The following is a 15,835-nucleotide window of genomic DNA, read 5'->3' as shown; positions in this document are numbered from 1 at the left end:
TTTTTTGATGTTGTTGAATGAATTCATTATTAGGGAAAATGGTGCTTAATGGGATATCCTTAATCCATGCATCATCCCATATGTCAATATTTTGACCATCTCCTACAATCCATCTTGAATGAGAAGCTAATTCATGCATTACACTCTTTATTCCTGGCCAAATTGATGACTTCTTATAGTATGATATACAATCACCATTTTTCTTCTTAAATATAGCTTACAAGAACAGAGACCACTCCTCTTCACCTTGTTGAACCTTCCATGCCAGCTTCATAAGTAGTGATCTATTTATTATATCAAGTCTTTTGATTCTCAATCCTCCTCTTCCAAAGGTGAGCATACATTGTCTCATTTAAGAGTAAAAATCTTCCTTACATTTGGATCCCCAAACCATAGGAAATTCCTAATAATTTTTTCACATTCCTTAAGCACATTCCTTGGTCATCTATATATAGACATGTTATAAACTAGGATGCTACAGAGAACTGTTTTGATTAAGATCAATCTTTCTTGGAATGCGCAACATCTTTCCTTTCCATCCAGCTAGATAAGATTGTAATTGCTCAACAATACCCCAGACATGACTTGATTTAACTCTTCCTGGAAATGACATTACTCCAAAATATTTATTTGGGAATGTTGATAGTTGCATATTACATTCCTCGGCAATAGATTCTTTCCTGATATTAGTGGTGCCTCCAACAAAACATTTACTTTTTACTGAACTAATTACCTGACCAGAGGCTTCTTGATATTCAGTAAGGGTCTTCATTAATCTCTTGATATTCCTCTTGTCACCATTACAAAACAGATACAGAAAAGATATGTGTAGGACAAATGCCATTTATGTTCACTATAGGGGCAAGTTTCTTTTCATTCACCATTCTTATTAAATCTCTACTTAAAGCATCTTCTGCAATGATAAACAAGATAGGGGAGAGAGGATCTCCCTGACTAAGTCCTCTGCTTGTTGAGAAGTAGCCTGTTGGACCCCCATTTACCAAAACAGAGATTCTTGCTGATGAGAATAATATTTCCAGCCACTTAATAAAGATATCAGAAAAGCCTAGTTTTCTCAATACTTCAAATAAGAATTCCCAGCTAATGGTATCAAAAGCTTGAGTGATATCAATATTCATAGATACATTCCCTCCTTTTCTAGTAATGTCTAACTCATTAACCATTTCTGAAGCAAAAACTATCTGTTCTTGAATGGATTTGCCCTTGATAAAAGCTCCTTGCTGTGGAGATATAATCTCACACAAAATACTACTTAACCTCATACCTAGAATCTTGGTAAAAAATTTGAAGAAGAAGTTTGCTAAACCAATTGGCCTAAATTGTTGAGGCTTTTTAGAATTCTCCACCTTGGGTATCAAAACTAGAAAATTGGAATTTCGTCCATTAGGAATATAGCACCTTCTCCAACAGTATTGAATGGCCTTTATAACATCCGTACCAATGATTCCCCGGCATCTCCTATAGAACCAATCACCAAATCCATCTGGACCTGGAGAGCTATCAGGATCCAGTTCATAAATTGCAACTTTTATTTCTGAAGCAGAAGGAACTGAATCAATTAGATATCTATCTCCATTGCTAAGAACCTCAGGAATTACATTCATTATACCCTCTGACATCTTAACCCCTGAATATTTAAATTTAGCTTGAGAATTTAACTAGTTCCTTAGAAATTTCATGGTGAGTAGCCACTAATGACCCATTAATTGTCTCAAGTTCAGAAATATTATTATGAGCATTCTTGAGTTTCATAGTTATATGGAAGAATCTTGTGTTAGCTGCACCATATTTTAGCCATTTGACTCTGGATTTTTGATGAAGGAACTCCCTTTGTTGAGCTGAAATAATTTCTTGAGTCCCTCTAGCAGACACCAATTTGTTCAAGAGATAAATGTCTTCTGGACTACTATCAAATAAGAGGGTAGCAGATAAAACATTCTTGTCAGCCTGTATCATCTTAGTGTTTATATCTCCAAAGATTTCCCAATTCCACTTCTTCAGAGTTACCTTTAGAAGTTTAAGTTTTTGCATATATACAAAGATAGGAGTACCATGTATCTCCTTTTTCCATTCAGCTTCAACTACTTGCATATATGTTTCATGAGTGGACCATATCTTGAAATCTTTAAATGGTATGTTATGTGGCTTAGATATATCTTTATTTTTTCCAGTTAAAGGTCCATGATCTGACACATCCATGGCTCCAACATTATATTCCCAGTTAGGGTATAAGTCCAACCACTTTGAACTGTATACTGCTCTATCTAAATTGCAGAGTATCCTCTTAACACCAGCTATGTTATTACACCAAGAGAATTTAATACTAGTTTTTGGAGCAGAAATTAATTCACATGAGTTGATACAATGGTTGAAATCTAGCATATCTTACTTTAAAGGATTCCTTCCTCCTTTTTTTCTCATCCGTATTTAAGATTGCACTAAAGTCTCCTATCACTAGCCATGGAAGATTATAAGAGCTTATTACTTATAGTTCTTGCCACAAAGCCTTCCTATCCAGAGTGAAGTTTGCACCATGAACTCCTATAACAAGAATTCCTCAAACATCCACTGTTATAGACTGTCTTTTAATAGAAATGATTTTAGGATCAGCAATTGAGGCATTCCAACACAACCATATGTTTCCTTTCTTCTCAGAATCACTATTATGAATCAAATTACTTTTCATACCTAAACATCTCATCATTCTAACATATTTTGAATTAGCTTTAACTTTTGGTTCAACTATCCAAACCAAAGATGGACTAAATTTTTTAACTAACCTCAGATGTTTGTCTTTGGATTTAAGTCCTCTTTAGCCCCTGACATTCCAATAGAGATTCTCATTTAGAAGGAGGTTTTTGAAGAGGAGGGCTCTTCTTCCCATAATCACCCTTTTTAGCAGCTTGTTTTCTTGTTGTAACTTTTGGCAACTCAGGTTTTTTTGCTACTTCAAGAATAATTTCTTTAACTGCTGGAATAACTTTTACCGTATTAGTATTTGAGGATGTAGAAATTTCCAGCAGCTTACTAACTTATAGAGGAGGGAAATCCTTTATATTGTCAAGGATTGATTCCATTTCCTTAAGAACTTCATATCTACCAGAAGAAATTTCTCCTTCTTCTAGAGTAACTGAACTTGGAGTAGTTGTAATTAAAACATCTGATGATTGATCCTCTTTTTCAAAGTAACAAATATCAAAACGAATGGATATATAAGTATCTTTTTTATTCTTATTCTTGTTTCTAGTTCTTCTCTCAGAAGTATCTACATTATTAACTCCCTCTTTCTGAGCTGTTTTTTTTTTCTCGTTTCTGCATTCTGCTACATAGTGGCCAATAACTATGCAACTAACTACAGAATTTAGGAACCTTAGGCATTTGAATTCTTTGAGAGAAACCTCCATATTAAGTTTTAACCCAAACCTTCTCAGGAATTGATTTAGAAAGATCCACTTCCACTAAGACACAAGCATAATAACCAATTTGTTTTTTTAGAGTAACATCATCTATCTTAACAGGTCTTCCCAGAGCTTTACCAATATCCATAATAATCTTTTCCTTCCAGTACTCAATACTCAGACCAGGTAAGTGAAACCAAACAAAAGTTGTAGAAGTTTTCTGATCTGCTGGCTTAAAATTTGGTTCCCAATTTCTAAGCTTAACACTTTGCTTCTCAACTTCCCAATAACCAGACCAAACATGGTGTTTATCATCTTTATTTTCCAGCTTAATCACAAAAACCCCTTTACCAAGAGGAATTAATTGACAACCACCTTTTAGAACCCATTGAGATTTCAGAGATTTCACAGCATCTTCCATAGAAAGTTTTGAAAAATCTTATCTACCAATAAGACTGTAATTCCATTCATCAAGACAATCATCAATATCTTCATCAGAGATACAAACTTCAGGTTCATACCCTCTTGTTTCAGTATCCAATGGAGAACCAAAAAAACTAAATCCACAACACTAATGATTCTATGTAACACTCGTCTTGGATAAATTATCATATGTGTTGTTATGCACACATATTAGCTATCATAGTGAAGCATGGGTTAGATGGGATTACCGGGTCTATTGAGTTAATTCGTGATAGTTTTGCTTATTGGAAAGCAACACCAAATGAGATGAAAATTTTGGAAAAAACACCCATCAGTTAAACGTTGCATGTACAAAAAGTCAATGACAGTGATACTAGATGGAATCTACATATATGATGCTTAATACTGATATTACGGATCAAAAAGTTTCACTCGCTTGAAGCAATGTGAGTCAGAATATGTTTTCTGGAACAAAGTATCCTACAGCCAGTCTTTGTTTTCCCAAGTATTTATGAAATTAAATTGTCATTAGATAAATGGAAAAAATCTAAAACTGATATGATAGGGGAAATGCCAAATGATATGGTACAGAAGTTTGAAAAGTATTAGCTTGTGATCAGTGGAATAATGGCATTAGCAAAATGTTGGACCCAAGGTTTAAGATGGGATTGATTAAGTCTTATTTACCGCAAATTCATGACCGAACCTTCCAAGATTAATCGAGTGCGCAATTTATGGATTTGGCATGGGAGTATGATTCTGAAAGTAAAATTATCTGAAAAATCTCTTTACGTAAATGATTTGTCGTCCAGTTATCGATTAGAATTGCATGGTACTGATGATGAAGTAGATCATTTGGAAAATTTTGATATGATGAAGTAGACAACGTATATATTACTAGTATATCGTTAACAAGTCATTTGGAGGAGGTCTTTTACATAGAGCAAATCTTATAGGTAGTGTCACTCTTTAAAATGAAAGAGTGCACTACCAATTTGAGAAAATTTGAGGCTTCTACGGGTAGTCTTTACCCCACTTTTTCCCCAAACCCGTTCATGCACTCGTTCAGATGAACTAGTGGTTGGGAGTGTAACACTAGACGTAGGACTATCCCCCGTAAGGAAAAATAGGGCTACACTGGGGACTGTCTCCCGTGTAGCCAAAATTTTTGCACCAAACGGGAAACAGTCCCCCATTTTAGAAGTTTTTTAGTTCCAAACGGGAGACAGACCCCCGTCTGATTAAAATTCCAAATTTTTTTACTTGCACGGGACATTGTCTCCTGCGTAGTGTCTTTTTTTGTATTTGCCCATAATGGGTTCTCTTGTTCGTTTGATTGAGTGGTCATTCATTTGAGCGAGTTAGTCTCCATTTGGAGACTACCCATAGGATATGCTCTTAGGATGAGTAACTTTGACACACTAGCACGGTGGAAGATAAATGGTACCAAATATCCAGACCTCCAATGTATGAGTACAGTATTCTACTTAAAGTTTATTTTTTATATTGGCGTTAGATTTGTGAGTATTCAACTTAATGGTCTCCATCCAACAACATTGGAAGGTTAGATGTGCACTCAAAATTGACTATAGGCTATGATGAAAGGCAAAAGAACATTAATATTATTGGAATGTTCTTTTACAGCGTGTTCGGTTCAAAAAATTGGGAACGGGGTAATCCAATTACGGGGTAAGCGGCCTAATTCTCTGAACCGAACAGAGTTGTTAATCTCAGAATTCAATTTCAAGGTAATCTGATTCCCCCCAAAACCGTGTTTTGAATTCCGCCCGTAAAGGAATGTAGTAGAATCCAATTCCCCGGAATTGGATATTTAATCTGTTTAAATGACATTTTTAACCTTGCGTCAAATTAGCATCTTTATGGCAACTACGTATAAAAAAAATCCTGTGAGAAACCAAAGATATTCGAGACAAAATCGGCAATAAAAAATCTGTCGTTTAAGTTCCAATTTTTAGTTTTTCAGATTTTCATAAGAATTTGATTAAGTATATGATTGTTCAAATGGTAAGTTTTTTTTTTTTTTTTGACTTTAAAAGGTTGATGTATTAAGAAAATGGTAAAAAGCTCAGTAAACTGAGCCCCCAAAATATTTACACAGATGCAAATTATCTACTGTCCAAAACCACTTTCCAATGAGTGATTAAGTCCCGAAAAGTAAAAAATTTGAATATCTTTTGTTTACCTCCCCAAACATATATGATTTGTTTAATCTCTAAGATTATTTCTGATTCATTCTTGTGCCTTTACCTTGTCATAACCCTGTTATTCCTTTCATTCCATAGTGCCCAAGAGATTGCAAAAATAAACAAAGGCCATACCTTTCTTCCTCTGTTTCTTCCTCTTCTATTTTTCCAGGCTTGTAGCTGCATTTTCAGAGTCCCAGATTGAACCCATTTGATGTTATAGCCTCCTAATAAATAAATCCAGACTTTGTGTGAATACTCACAATGTAGTAGCAGGTGGTTTACTGTTTCAGAATGTGCATTACAGAGAGAGCACATTACATTCTGAATCTGGCATCCCCTCCTCATTAGATTATCTGTTGTTGCAATGGAGTTTTGAACAGCAGTCCACATAAAAAAAATTGTACTTTAGGTGGCACAGACTGAATCCAAATGCAAGAGAAAGGAACATCATTTGGTGTAGCAGGAAGTTGTTGTATGAGCCATTTATAACAAGTTTTGGTGTTGAAACCTCCGGATGCAGTGCACATCAGTTCATCTTCTTCTTCATCTTCTAGAATTGGTGGAGCCCCTAGAACCTCAAGCATCTGGAGCATCTGAGATATTTCTGGTTGATGAAGATTTCTCCTAAGCTTTATATCCCATGTATTATTTTTGATCATATCCCTGACAGAAGCATTTTTTGCTGAAGCTAGTTTATATATGAGAAGGAATCTTGTTTTTAAATTTGAAGTTCCATCCCAAATACCTTCCCAAAAAGATACTGCATTTCCTTTACTGATTTTGATTATGGATAATTGCTCAATTACTTCTCTTTGTTTCTGAATATTCTTCCACATTCCTCTTCCTTGTGGTTTACTAGTATGTTTAGCCCATATAGCTTCAGATTTAGTGTGCATTTTTTCCTGTATTATTCTTCTCCAAAGTTGTTTCTTCTCTTTGAGAACCTCCAAGACCATTTAGCAAGCAGAGCTTTGTTGGTGAGCCTTAGATTTCTGATGCCCAGTCCTCCAGCTTCTTTAGGTATGCATGATCTTTCCCAAGCAACCCAAATGATTTTCCTTTTATTTGAAGTTGCACCCCATAGAAAGTTCCTCATTATTTGGTTGAGCTTCTTTTCCACCTTCACGAGCAAATGAAATATGGACATATAATATAATGGAAGACTTGACAATGTAGCTTTAATGAGTACAATTCTTCCTGCTTTTGAAAAGAACTTCCTTTTCCAAAGAGCTAACTTTTTTTGGAACTTCTCAATGACAGCATCCCAAATGTCTGAGTTTGTAGACTTAGCTCCCACTGGAATTCCTAAGTATTTTAGAGGAATATTCTCCACTTTACACTTTAAGATTTCAGCCATTGATTCTACCATGTTGTCTGCACCAATACTTATGACTGAACTTTTTTGAAAATTCACCTTAAGGCCAGTGATTGCTTCAAAAATTTGTAAAATGATCACTAGGTTGTCAGCTTCTTCTTCTGAGGCATTCAAGAAGACCAAAGTGTCATCAGCATATTGGTGATGTGATATCTGAATTGAGTTTATTAAAAATCCAGAAATCATATTTAGTTGTACTGCATTCTTCATGATTTTTGTGAAGATTTCAGCTACAAGAATGAAGATAAAAGGGGATAATGAATCTCCTTGTCTTAAACCCTTCTGAGGCTTGAATCTTGATGTTGAGCTTCCATTCACCAACACTGAGTGTTGTGCATAACACACACACCATTCCATCCATTTGATCCATTTATCTCCAAATCCAGAACATTGCATAACCTGACTAATGGTGTTCCAGCTAACATTGTCAAAAGCTTTTTGAATATCCAGCTTACATAATATTCCAGGTTTCTTTGATTTAAATCTTGAATCAATTAACTCACCTGCTATTAGAATGCCATCTAAAATTTGCTTTTCTGCTATGAAGGCCCCTTGATTCTCTGAGATTAGTTTTGGTAGTACCTTCTTGAATCTTTGAGTGAGAATCTTTGAAAGAATTTTGTATATGTTGCTGACTAAGCTGATTGGTCTAAAATCCTTAGGAGAACCAACTTGTTCTATTTTAGGAATCAAACTTATGAAAGAAACATTTGTTCTCCAATCTAACTTCATGTCAGATTCAAACTCTCTTAGAACTGCCATGAAATCCACTTTGATCACCTCCCATGCAATCTTATAAAACTCCATGTTATAACCATCAGGTCCTGGAGACTTGTTATTTTTGAATTGCTTGATAATCATCCATGCCTCTTCTTCAATGATTGGTTTTTCCACCTCCATACTCTCTTCTGCAGATATTTTTGTAAAAAAATCAGGATTCATTTGTGGTCTCACTGTATGTTATTCTTGAAATAAGTTGCAGAAGTAGTTAGTTACTTCATCTTTTATATCCTCCTGACAAAAGTTGTCTTCTCCGTTGATTACCAATTTTTGTATTGCATTTATTCTTCTTCTCCCATTATCTAGTGTGTGGAAATAAGTCGTGTTATCATCTCCTTCTTCAAAATGTTGAGTTTTTGCTCTAGCCAACCATTTCCTAGCATTATCCAGATTGATTTGTTTGAGGTTTGCTCTCCATTCAGTTCTTTCTATGAATTATTGATCAGTTAAAGCTCCATTTTCCTCTAGAGAATTGTGGTCATCAATCAATCTTATGAGTTCATGTTTCCTTGTTTCATTTTGTCCATAAGTTTCTCTGCTTCATTTCTTCAAGAAAAATTTCAGATTTTGCAGCTTTTTTGACATGATATAACTTGGGGTTCCTGTGAAATGTAAGGTATCCCACCAAATCTTTAGGTTGCTGATGAAATCTGGATGGCTAAACCAGAAGCTCTCTACCCTGAAATGAGGTTTTTGCCTTGTGACATTTGTTGTTGTGAGAAGTATTGCTGCATGATCTGATAATGTCCTGGAGAGTACAATTTGTGTTAAGAGTGGAAATTTACTTTCAAACTGTGGAGACACTATAAATCTATCAAGTCTACAAAGCAGTGGATCAGGATGCATATTACTCCAAGTATATTGTCCTCCATTTAGTGGTAAATCCACCATGTTGTGCTTCTCCATGTAATCATTGAAAATTTTCATATTTCTTCTTGACCCTCCAGTGTTGTTCCTTTCTCTCCTCCTTCTTATGGCATTAAAATCCCCTGCCATACACCAATTCTCAGTTGCCCATCCTGATAAATCATCCACTTCCTCCCAGAAATCCTCTCTCTCCCAGTAAGAACAAGGAAAATAAACATTTGGTAGACACCATTCATAATTGTCACTCCTGCATTTGAGCTTTTGTGATAGTGTGTTAGGGCCTATTAGTTCATCTACACATTCAAAAATAGTATCATCCCATATTGTTAATAATCCACCAGAGAGACCTTGATAAGGTATGTCTCTCCATTTGTGTTGCTCATTACCCCATATATTCTTCACCCACCAATCATTCATCTTCATCATGTGTGTTTCTTGAATCAACATTACATTTGGTCTGATTTTTTGACTAAGTCTTTCAATGCATCCATCTTGTCAATTGCAGTTAATCATCTCATGTTCCAGTTTAAAATTTTAATATCCATTGAGACCATCTGAAGCCAAATTAACTGCATCTTCGTATATTTCTACATCTCCATCTTTTGCTGTCACTTCATTGTATTCTCAATTGTATCTTCCACTTCTATGAGTTCAGTATTTGTGACCATTTTGTTGCAGATTTGTGCCACTTTTGTTGTGTTTCTAGCAACAATTTCTGCATACAATGCTCTAGCTTTCTCCTCCTGGTAAGGTATTTAAGTCATTTTTCAAAATCTATTACCATGTAATTGAATTATCCCAACCAAACACAACTTTTTTGATTAAGGAATCAATTCTTTGGAATTGTAATTGAATTATCCCAACCAAACACAACTTTTTTGATTAAGGAATCAATTCTTTGGAATTCAATTCTAGGAATTAGATTACCCCATAATTCAATTCCATGGCGTTGAAAATCTTGAACCGAACACGCTATTAATGTTTTCTTATATATACACCTCTATTTCCATGACCCTCTAGAAATACCCACCAAGTTTTAATGTGAATGTCTACTAGCTAAGTTTCACGCGGCCAGGGCATCTCCAAAGTTGACATCTGATTCCCACCACTACCAGTCCATATATTCATACATCTACCGTTGTGTTCCAACAAGGAAGTCTTGGTTACACCATCTTTTTTCCTTTTTTTTGCCTGCACCGTACTCTTTCCAATTCACCTTCCCACTTCAGACTCAATTGTATGTCTTAAAAGTTGGAACTAAAATTATCAATGCTTATACTAAAATAAAACCAGTCTCCGAATACTGATATTGACATGGAAAAACAGCTGAGGCATTTTTACAACCTGACATCAGAATTTTTTTAAAAAGAATATACAAACACTTGGCCTCGTCAAAAAGCTGATGACAGAAAGAATAGAGAATACAATCTTTGAGCGATCCAGTAATCCATATCACAAACTAGATAAAATATACCGAGGGCTATATTTGATTTAAAAATTGTTTGATCTTATCACGCCCATGCCACCGAATCGATCTCGTCCCTTGCTGACTTGTATAATTCCAGCCTCTTGGCGCACTGCTGCCTCCTTTCCATCAAAGCAGGGTCTTCATCCAATAGTTGCGCTAGCTGTTTACCCTGTGAATCAATCAGACAAACCAGTTAAACCAAATTACACGGCATATTGAAAGAATGCAGTCGCTGAACTGTGGTGACCAGTTCAACATAAAAGCAAACAAGGAAAAGGGAAAGGTCGCCAGCTGGTATTAATACCTCTTTTCTGCCCACTTGTGTATAGAAGTGATTGAGTAAAGACATCTTTGCTTCCCTTACTTGACAATACACAACTGCTTTAGGGATATTGGTCTTGAGAGTATCAGACACCATACCCACATATGAGGAGACATTTGATCCAATCCTCCTGAAGTGACCCTCTGTGTACCTATCCACAGTGGAAGCAGCTGGGTTCCCCCCCTTCTCCACATCCTGAGGGAGTCTCCTGAAGAAATCCACAGTCAGATAGGAGGATTCCATATCCACCAATCGCAAGGTTGTTTTCCTACCCTCCTCCCGGAACCTTTCTAAGGCTTCATATGATGCTGCAGCTATTTCAGATTGAAGTGTTGGGAAACGCCTCAACTCCTGCATCATTTGGAAATTATTTGGGTTTACTGTTGCTCAATACATAAATGCATACATTGGAGTTCACTAAATATATTAATTATCTCACCTGTGTTTCTCCGATTGACTTTCTGACAAGGTCCATGAGTACGTTATGTACCTACAAAATGTTGAAGGTTAATAAGAGAACCATCATTATTTTAATTCTTCATACAGATTTTCATTCCTTGGACCGGGGTTAGGTTAAAATATTCATGCAGCAGCTAAACTATTCTCCCCCACAATGACATCTATTGAACTCCATCAGAACTAACTCAGTTGGTCTACAATCGAAAATGGGTCCTAAAAATAGTTATAATACTGTCCAAATATCTGAGATCCCGTCAAAAGCAATAACAACCAAGAACTAGGATATAACACAGTATGGGCTGGTTCTAAACTCGTTTCTTACGGGGCTGGTTCTTAAAACAAAAATATCTTGGAGCACAGATCTAGATGTTACATAAAACAAATGCCTAGGATAACAATACAAACAGAAAGAAAAAAAAAATAGGAATGTGTCAAAAATACTAACAGCATCTACAGAAGCTTCAGCTGGCCCTCTAAAATAATTGAGAGCCCCTTCAATGAGACGCCTGTAACCTTGCTCCGGAGCAATCAGATGGGGTTGATAACCATCTGCCTGCGAAACAACTTTCCTCACATTATCCAACGATAGATGTCGGTCAAACGGCAGCTTCCTCAATGCAGCAGGAAGCTGATTGTCAAATACTCCATATATACGATCTCCACCACGTCTCCTGTGGAATAAAAATTTAAGAAGGAATAAAAATTCTGTGTAAAAACTTGGACTATTTTTTTCGTGCATTACTTTGAAGTCTGTGCTGGCTAATAATTCGTGATGACACAGGAAGCTCAGTGGTGGCAATTGTGTTCCCTCCACAGCCTTGGACGCAGAACAAAGTGAAGCGAAAACGACGAAGCTGCAGAATGTTTGTTTTATAGGTGACTGGGCTTCAGTTAAAAGAGTTATTTCTAACAGTTTTCCAAGTGTAAAGTGGTATACCAATTTTTATATGGGCATGTAAATCTATATCATCCAAGTGTCCAGCATATGTGTGTCATCACGTAAATAGGTCGTGTAAGTGGTAGACTGTCTTGCTAAGTATATTGGGTCTGTTAAGTAAGGAGGCAAAGGATGGTCTTGTAAGGTGCAACCTCTGGTTAAGTTAACGCCATTTCTTCTTTTGCTATCAAGAAGAGAAAAATCATCACTAAATCAGAATACAGAGATATAGCATGCATGAGATCTTTGATCCCACCCTTCAAATAAAAAGATATTGCCGTTTCATAGTTCCTGGTGCTCTTTAAGTTGCAGTTATGGTGAATCTTTTCTCTTAGTGTCTTAGGGCATAAAGAACCAAATGCTGACTCGCCTAGTATGATTTCTTAGTCCTTACCCTCCATCCAGATGCTCCTTGAAGATCCGGTCAAAGGCACGGCAAAGTTCTAAGATGGTGTACAACTGGGCCTGCAATGTGCAAGAGCATTATTAACGATAACAAAAGTAACCTCTGGTTGTTCCAACTAACAAACAAAGAGAACTGTATAAGATCCTTACCCCGGCGTCGACAGCAACAGGCCTGCCAAGGTGGTCCATCTCTCCTTCAAGTTCCTCAATAGATTTGTTGATCAATGATGCTATACCTGGTATTTGTGTTCTGATAACAGACTCCAAGTGCTGAAACACATCCCTTCATTAGAACTAGAACTCAGGAAAATGTCTCTGCTTTTGAGGTATGGATGAGACAAATATACCTGTGAGAGTAATTTAGCAAGGTATTCTGAACCCATCTTATGCGCTAGGTGTCCATAATCAGGACTAGTTGCAAAATATTCACGCTCTCTACGTCGTGCAACAATCATATCAACATTTTTATTGATATCAGCTTGAGAACGGTTAACAATTCCAACCCAAGGATGCTGCAGCCTATATGATCGTCCTTCGAGAACCTTCATGCAAACAGAAACAGTTTAGCTAGCATGTGAAAATTGAATTGTGGTACTAAGTACATTAGTTGCTACTTTGTTCCATCAAAATTCTTCACTTAATCCAAATGGTTAAGCTAGCCAATGAAATTAACCCTTCGTATTGTATATGAGAACTCTCCTTTCCTTTAACATTTTATATACAACGCAAGAAGGAAAAAGGATTCTACTTGAGCAATTGTATAAGCCTAACTGTGTTATAGTGTTGGCATCAAGCATGGTGTTCGCTAGATTACAGAAAGAAGAGTAAGCATGGAATGATGGTCAAAATAGAGAATTACAATTACCAATAGCCCATGATTAACACACTGAAAACATAAAAAACTTACCTCAATTGCATTTGTTCCCTTGTCCATCAAATCTAGCTTGGTCAGCACACCAAATGTTCTTTCACCTAAGCAAGGTACAAACAGTTTCAAAGATTACAGGAACACAGCATAAGATTGATTAAGGGTTTGGCTCTTCTTTTTTAACCAACTCTTAGAAAGATGTACCTAGCGGATCAACTTCTTTAGCGAGTTTAATAGCATCAGATGTTGCTATATCTTGATTTGCTGGAGATATTGCTAGTATGATGCTGTTTGGCTACAAACAAGCACATTATGTGCGAACAAGAAAGCAAATATTATTTCCACCCAAAAACAGTAAAAATAAGGCTTAAAAGTCAAAACCGATGAAAAACAAACATAAAAGCTCAGTAAACACCAGAGAAGCAAATCAACTACATTAGCTTACTCATTTATCAATATTCACCAATCAATACGGAGCATATAAGAACAGAAGATGTTTTTAAAATTTTCCATACCTTCTCTACATAAGAGCGAACCATGTTTTCAATATCTTCGACAATAGATTGTGGTTGTCCCTCTGCAAAAAACAACCTCATTTCATAAGTTTTTAAGTACATATTCAAAGCTCAGCACCATGGAAGGAACTGTAAATATTTACCTATGGCAACCTTAGTGAGACCAGGTAGATCTATCATTGTCAAATTAACAACTGCCGGAAACAACAATGAAATAAACAATTAATATAAGACAGGTGAGGTTTTGACTGTTGTTAAACATAATCTAGAAATCAAAAACCCAAGTTTTTAGCTGGATAAACACTTAGAACTTAAACCAAATATAATAGAAAGTAATAATTCAGTAAGATTAGTGTTACACACACACACACCATTTGGGGAGTAAATACTAAGATGAATAGGAACAGGTGATATCTCTTTGGATTTCCCTGTAATTCTATCAGTTTCGTCTTGAATTTCTTTTCGCACCATGGCTGCAAAACCAGATAAAACAGTCAAATTACAACTCCTACATGACCCACAACTTAAACTGCATGCTAAATCTTCTCCTAGACAGAAATTTATCCTTGCAAATCACAAATAACAACTAAAATGCTCATCTAAAACAGCAAAACCAGAACAATATAGTGATACATACCAAAGTCGGTGAACCTCCTCTTAGGTAAATGAAGAAATTCCGCATACTCAGTTCCATCGTCAATTTTGTGTAGCTGCAAAACTAATGGCCTCCTAGTAACAATCCCTTCAACAACAGAAAACAACACATACACAAAAACACTTTAAAATTATACTAACAATAAAAAATTAAACAAAAAATAGAAAATCATAAAGAAATCCTAACCAGATCCTCTAGGTAGAAAATCACGTCCAACAATACTCTCCAGAACTGAAGATTTTCCAGAACTCTGTTTACACATAATCATCAAATTATATACTTAGACAATCAAAATCCACAAAAAACAAAAACTAAATAATTAATAAAAATACTAAAACTAAGAGATCAAATGAAAGAAACAAAGAGAAGAGTGATTTTACTTGTCCGCCAACAACAGCAACAGAAGGAAGAGCTTCCCAAAGAGTAGGTAAAGCGTTATCACCACCGTAATCACCAAGAACAGTGCAAGCTCTTTGTATTCTGTTTACTAAACCGATTAAACTCTCCATACTTGTTGCCATCTTATTTTTTTCTTACTAAACCCTAAAATTTCTAAACTGTCAGAACTCTGAGAGAGAGGAGAAATAGGAAGAAACGAAACCCTGGGCTGGAGAAGTTTGAAAAATCTTGGAATGGGGATTATTATTCTTCTGGAATTCGTCTGCCCTATAGTATAATATATATTTTGACCATAGTCAAAATATATACATTGATACGATCTTGGTCGTTCAATTTCCTAGAGATCACATGTTCAGCTCTAGAGGGACTTGGGATGTATGGATTGCTATTTTTTTCTTTTTTTTAGTAATTTTTTTTTTGCTCGAGAGCTTTGGTAAGAAATGTTTGTCGGCTTATTTATTGCCACGTTACTGTGGTCGTTCAGATCGAAATTGGTTCGCTTCGTGATTTTGACGAATAAAGACGGTGGAGGAGTGTTATCCATAGGAGCCGACCGTTATACTAGGGTCCACTTTATTGTTTTTGTTTTGGTTTGAAATTCAAAGCTGGAAAGCTCGATCTCATTTCACTTTGTTTCATTTTAATCAATTATGTTGATGTTGTTTGTGCCCCGTTTCCTTTTTTTCATATTAAAAGCACTTTGTAATAGAATTGTAACAAAAAAAGAAATTAAATA

The 15,835-nt window shown here is 35.9% G+C and overlaps 2 protein-coding genes across 2 annotated transcripts; both read right to left on the bottom strand.

The window, feature by feature from the left end:
- Positions 1 to 1,662: 1,662 nt before the first annotated feature.
- Positions 1,663 to 2,403, bottom strand: LOC113305783. Its single transcript, XM_026554786.1, has one exon. The coding sequence runs from the start codon at positions 2,401 to 2,403 to the stop codon at positions 1,663 to 1,665; it is 741 nt and encodes a 246-aa protein (XP_026410571.1).
- Positions 2,404 to 10,315: 7,912 nt separating this feature from the next.
- LOC113302081 (dynamin-related protein 1E-like) lies at positions 10,316 to 15,355 on the bottom strand. Its single transcript, XM_026550930.1, has 15 exons — positions 15,081 to 15,355; positions 14,887 to 14,950; positions 14,683 to 14,787; positions 14,417 to 14,518; positions 14,189 to 14,239; positions 14,046 to 14,107; positions 13,735 to 13,825; positions 13,570 to 13,634; positions 13,010 to 13,204; positions 12,813 to 12,932; positions 12,652 to 12,722; positions 11,766 to 11,991; positions 11,301 to 11,351; positions 10,844 to 11,212; positions 10,316 to 10,708 (listed from the first exon to the last, which is right to left on the bottom strand). Exons 1-15 carry the CDS (start codon positions 15,219 to 15,221, stop codon positions 10,583 to 10,585), a joined length of 1,839 nt encoding a protein of 612 aa, XP_026406715.1. The 5' UTR covers positions 15,222 to 15,355; the 3' UTR covers positions 10,316 to 10,582.
- Between the last annotated feature and the right edge of the window lie 480 nt (positions 15,356 to 15,835).

The sequence above is a fragment of the Papaver somniferum genome, chromosome 8, assembly GCF_003573695.1.
Source record: "Papaver somniferum cultivar HN1 chromosome 8, ASM357369v1, whole genome shotgun sequence".
In the NCBI taxonomy this organism is placed as follows: Eukaryota; Viridiplantae; Streptophyta; class Magnoliopsida; order Ranunculales; family Papaveraceae; genus Papaver; species Papaver somniferum.
Note: the sequence above shows the minus strand (reverse complement) of the source record. Positions and strands in the feature narration are given on the sequence as shown.

Coding starts and splice junctions, on each gene's coding strand:
- LOC113305783 (XM_026554786.1), bottom strand. CDS start 2,403: ATGCTAGATTTCAACCATTGTATCAACTCATGTGAATTAATTTCTGCT.
- LOC113302081 (XM_026550930.1), bottom strand. CDS start 15,221: ATGGCAACAAGTATGGAGAGTTTAATCGGTTTAGTAAACAGAATACAA. Junction 14,240..14,416: donor TAGTATTTACTCCCCAAATG/GTGTGTGTGTGT, acceptor TGTTTCCGGCAG/TTGTTAATTTGACAATGATA. Junction 13,635..13,734: donor TAAAGAAGTTGATCCGCTAG/GTACATCTTTCT, acceptor TACCTTGCTTAG/GTGAAAGAACATTTGGTGTG.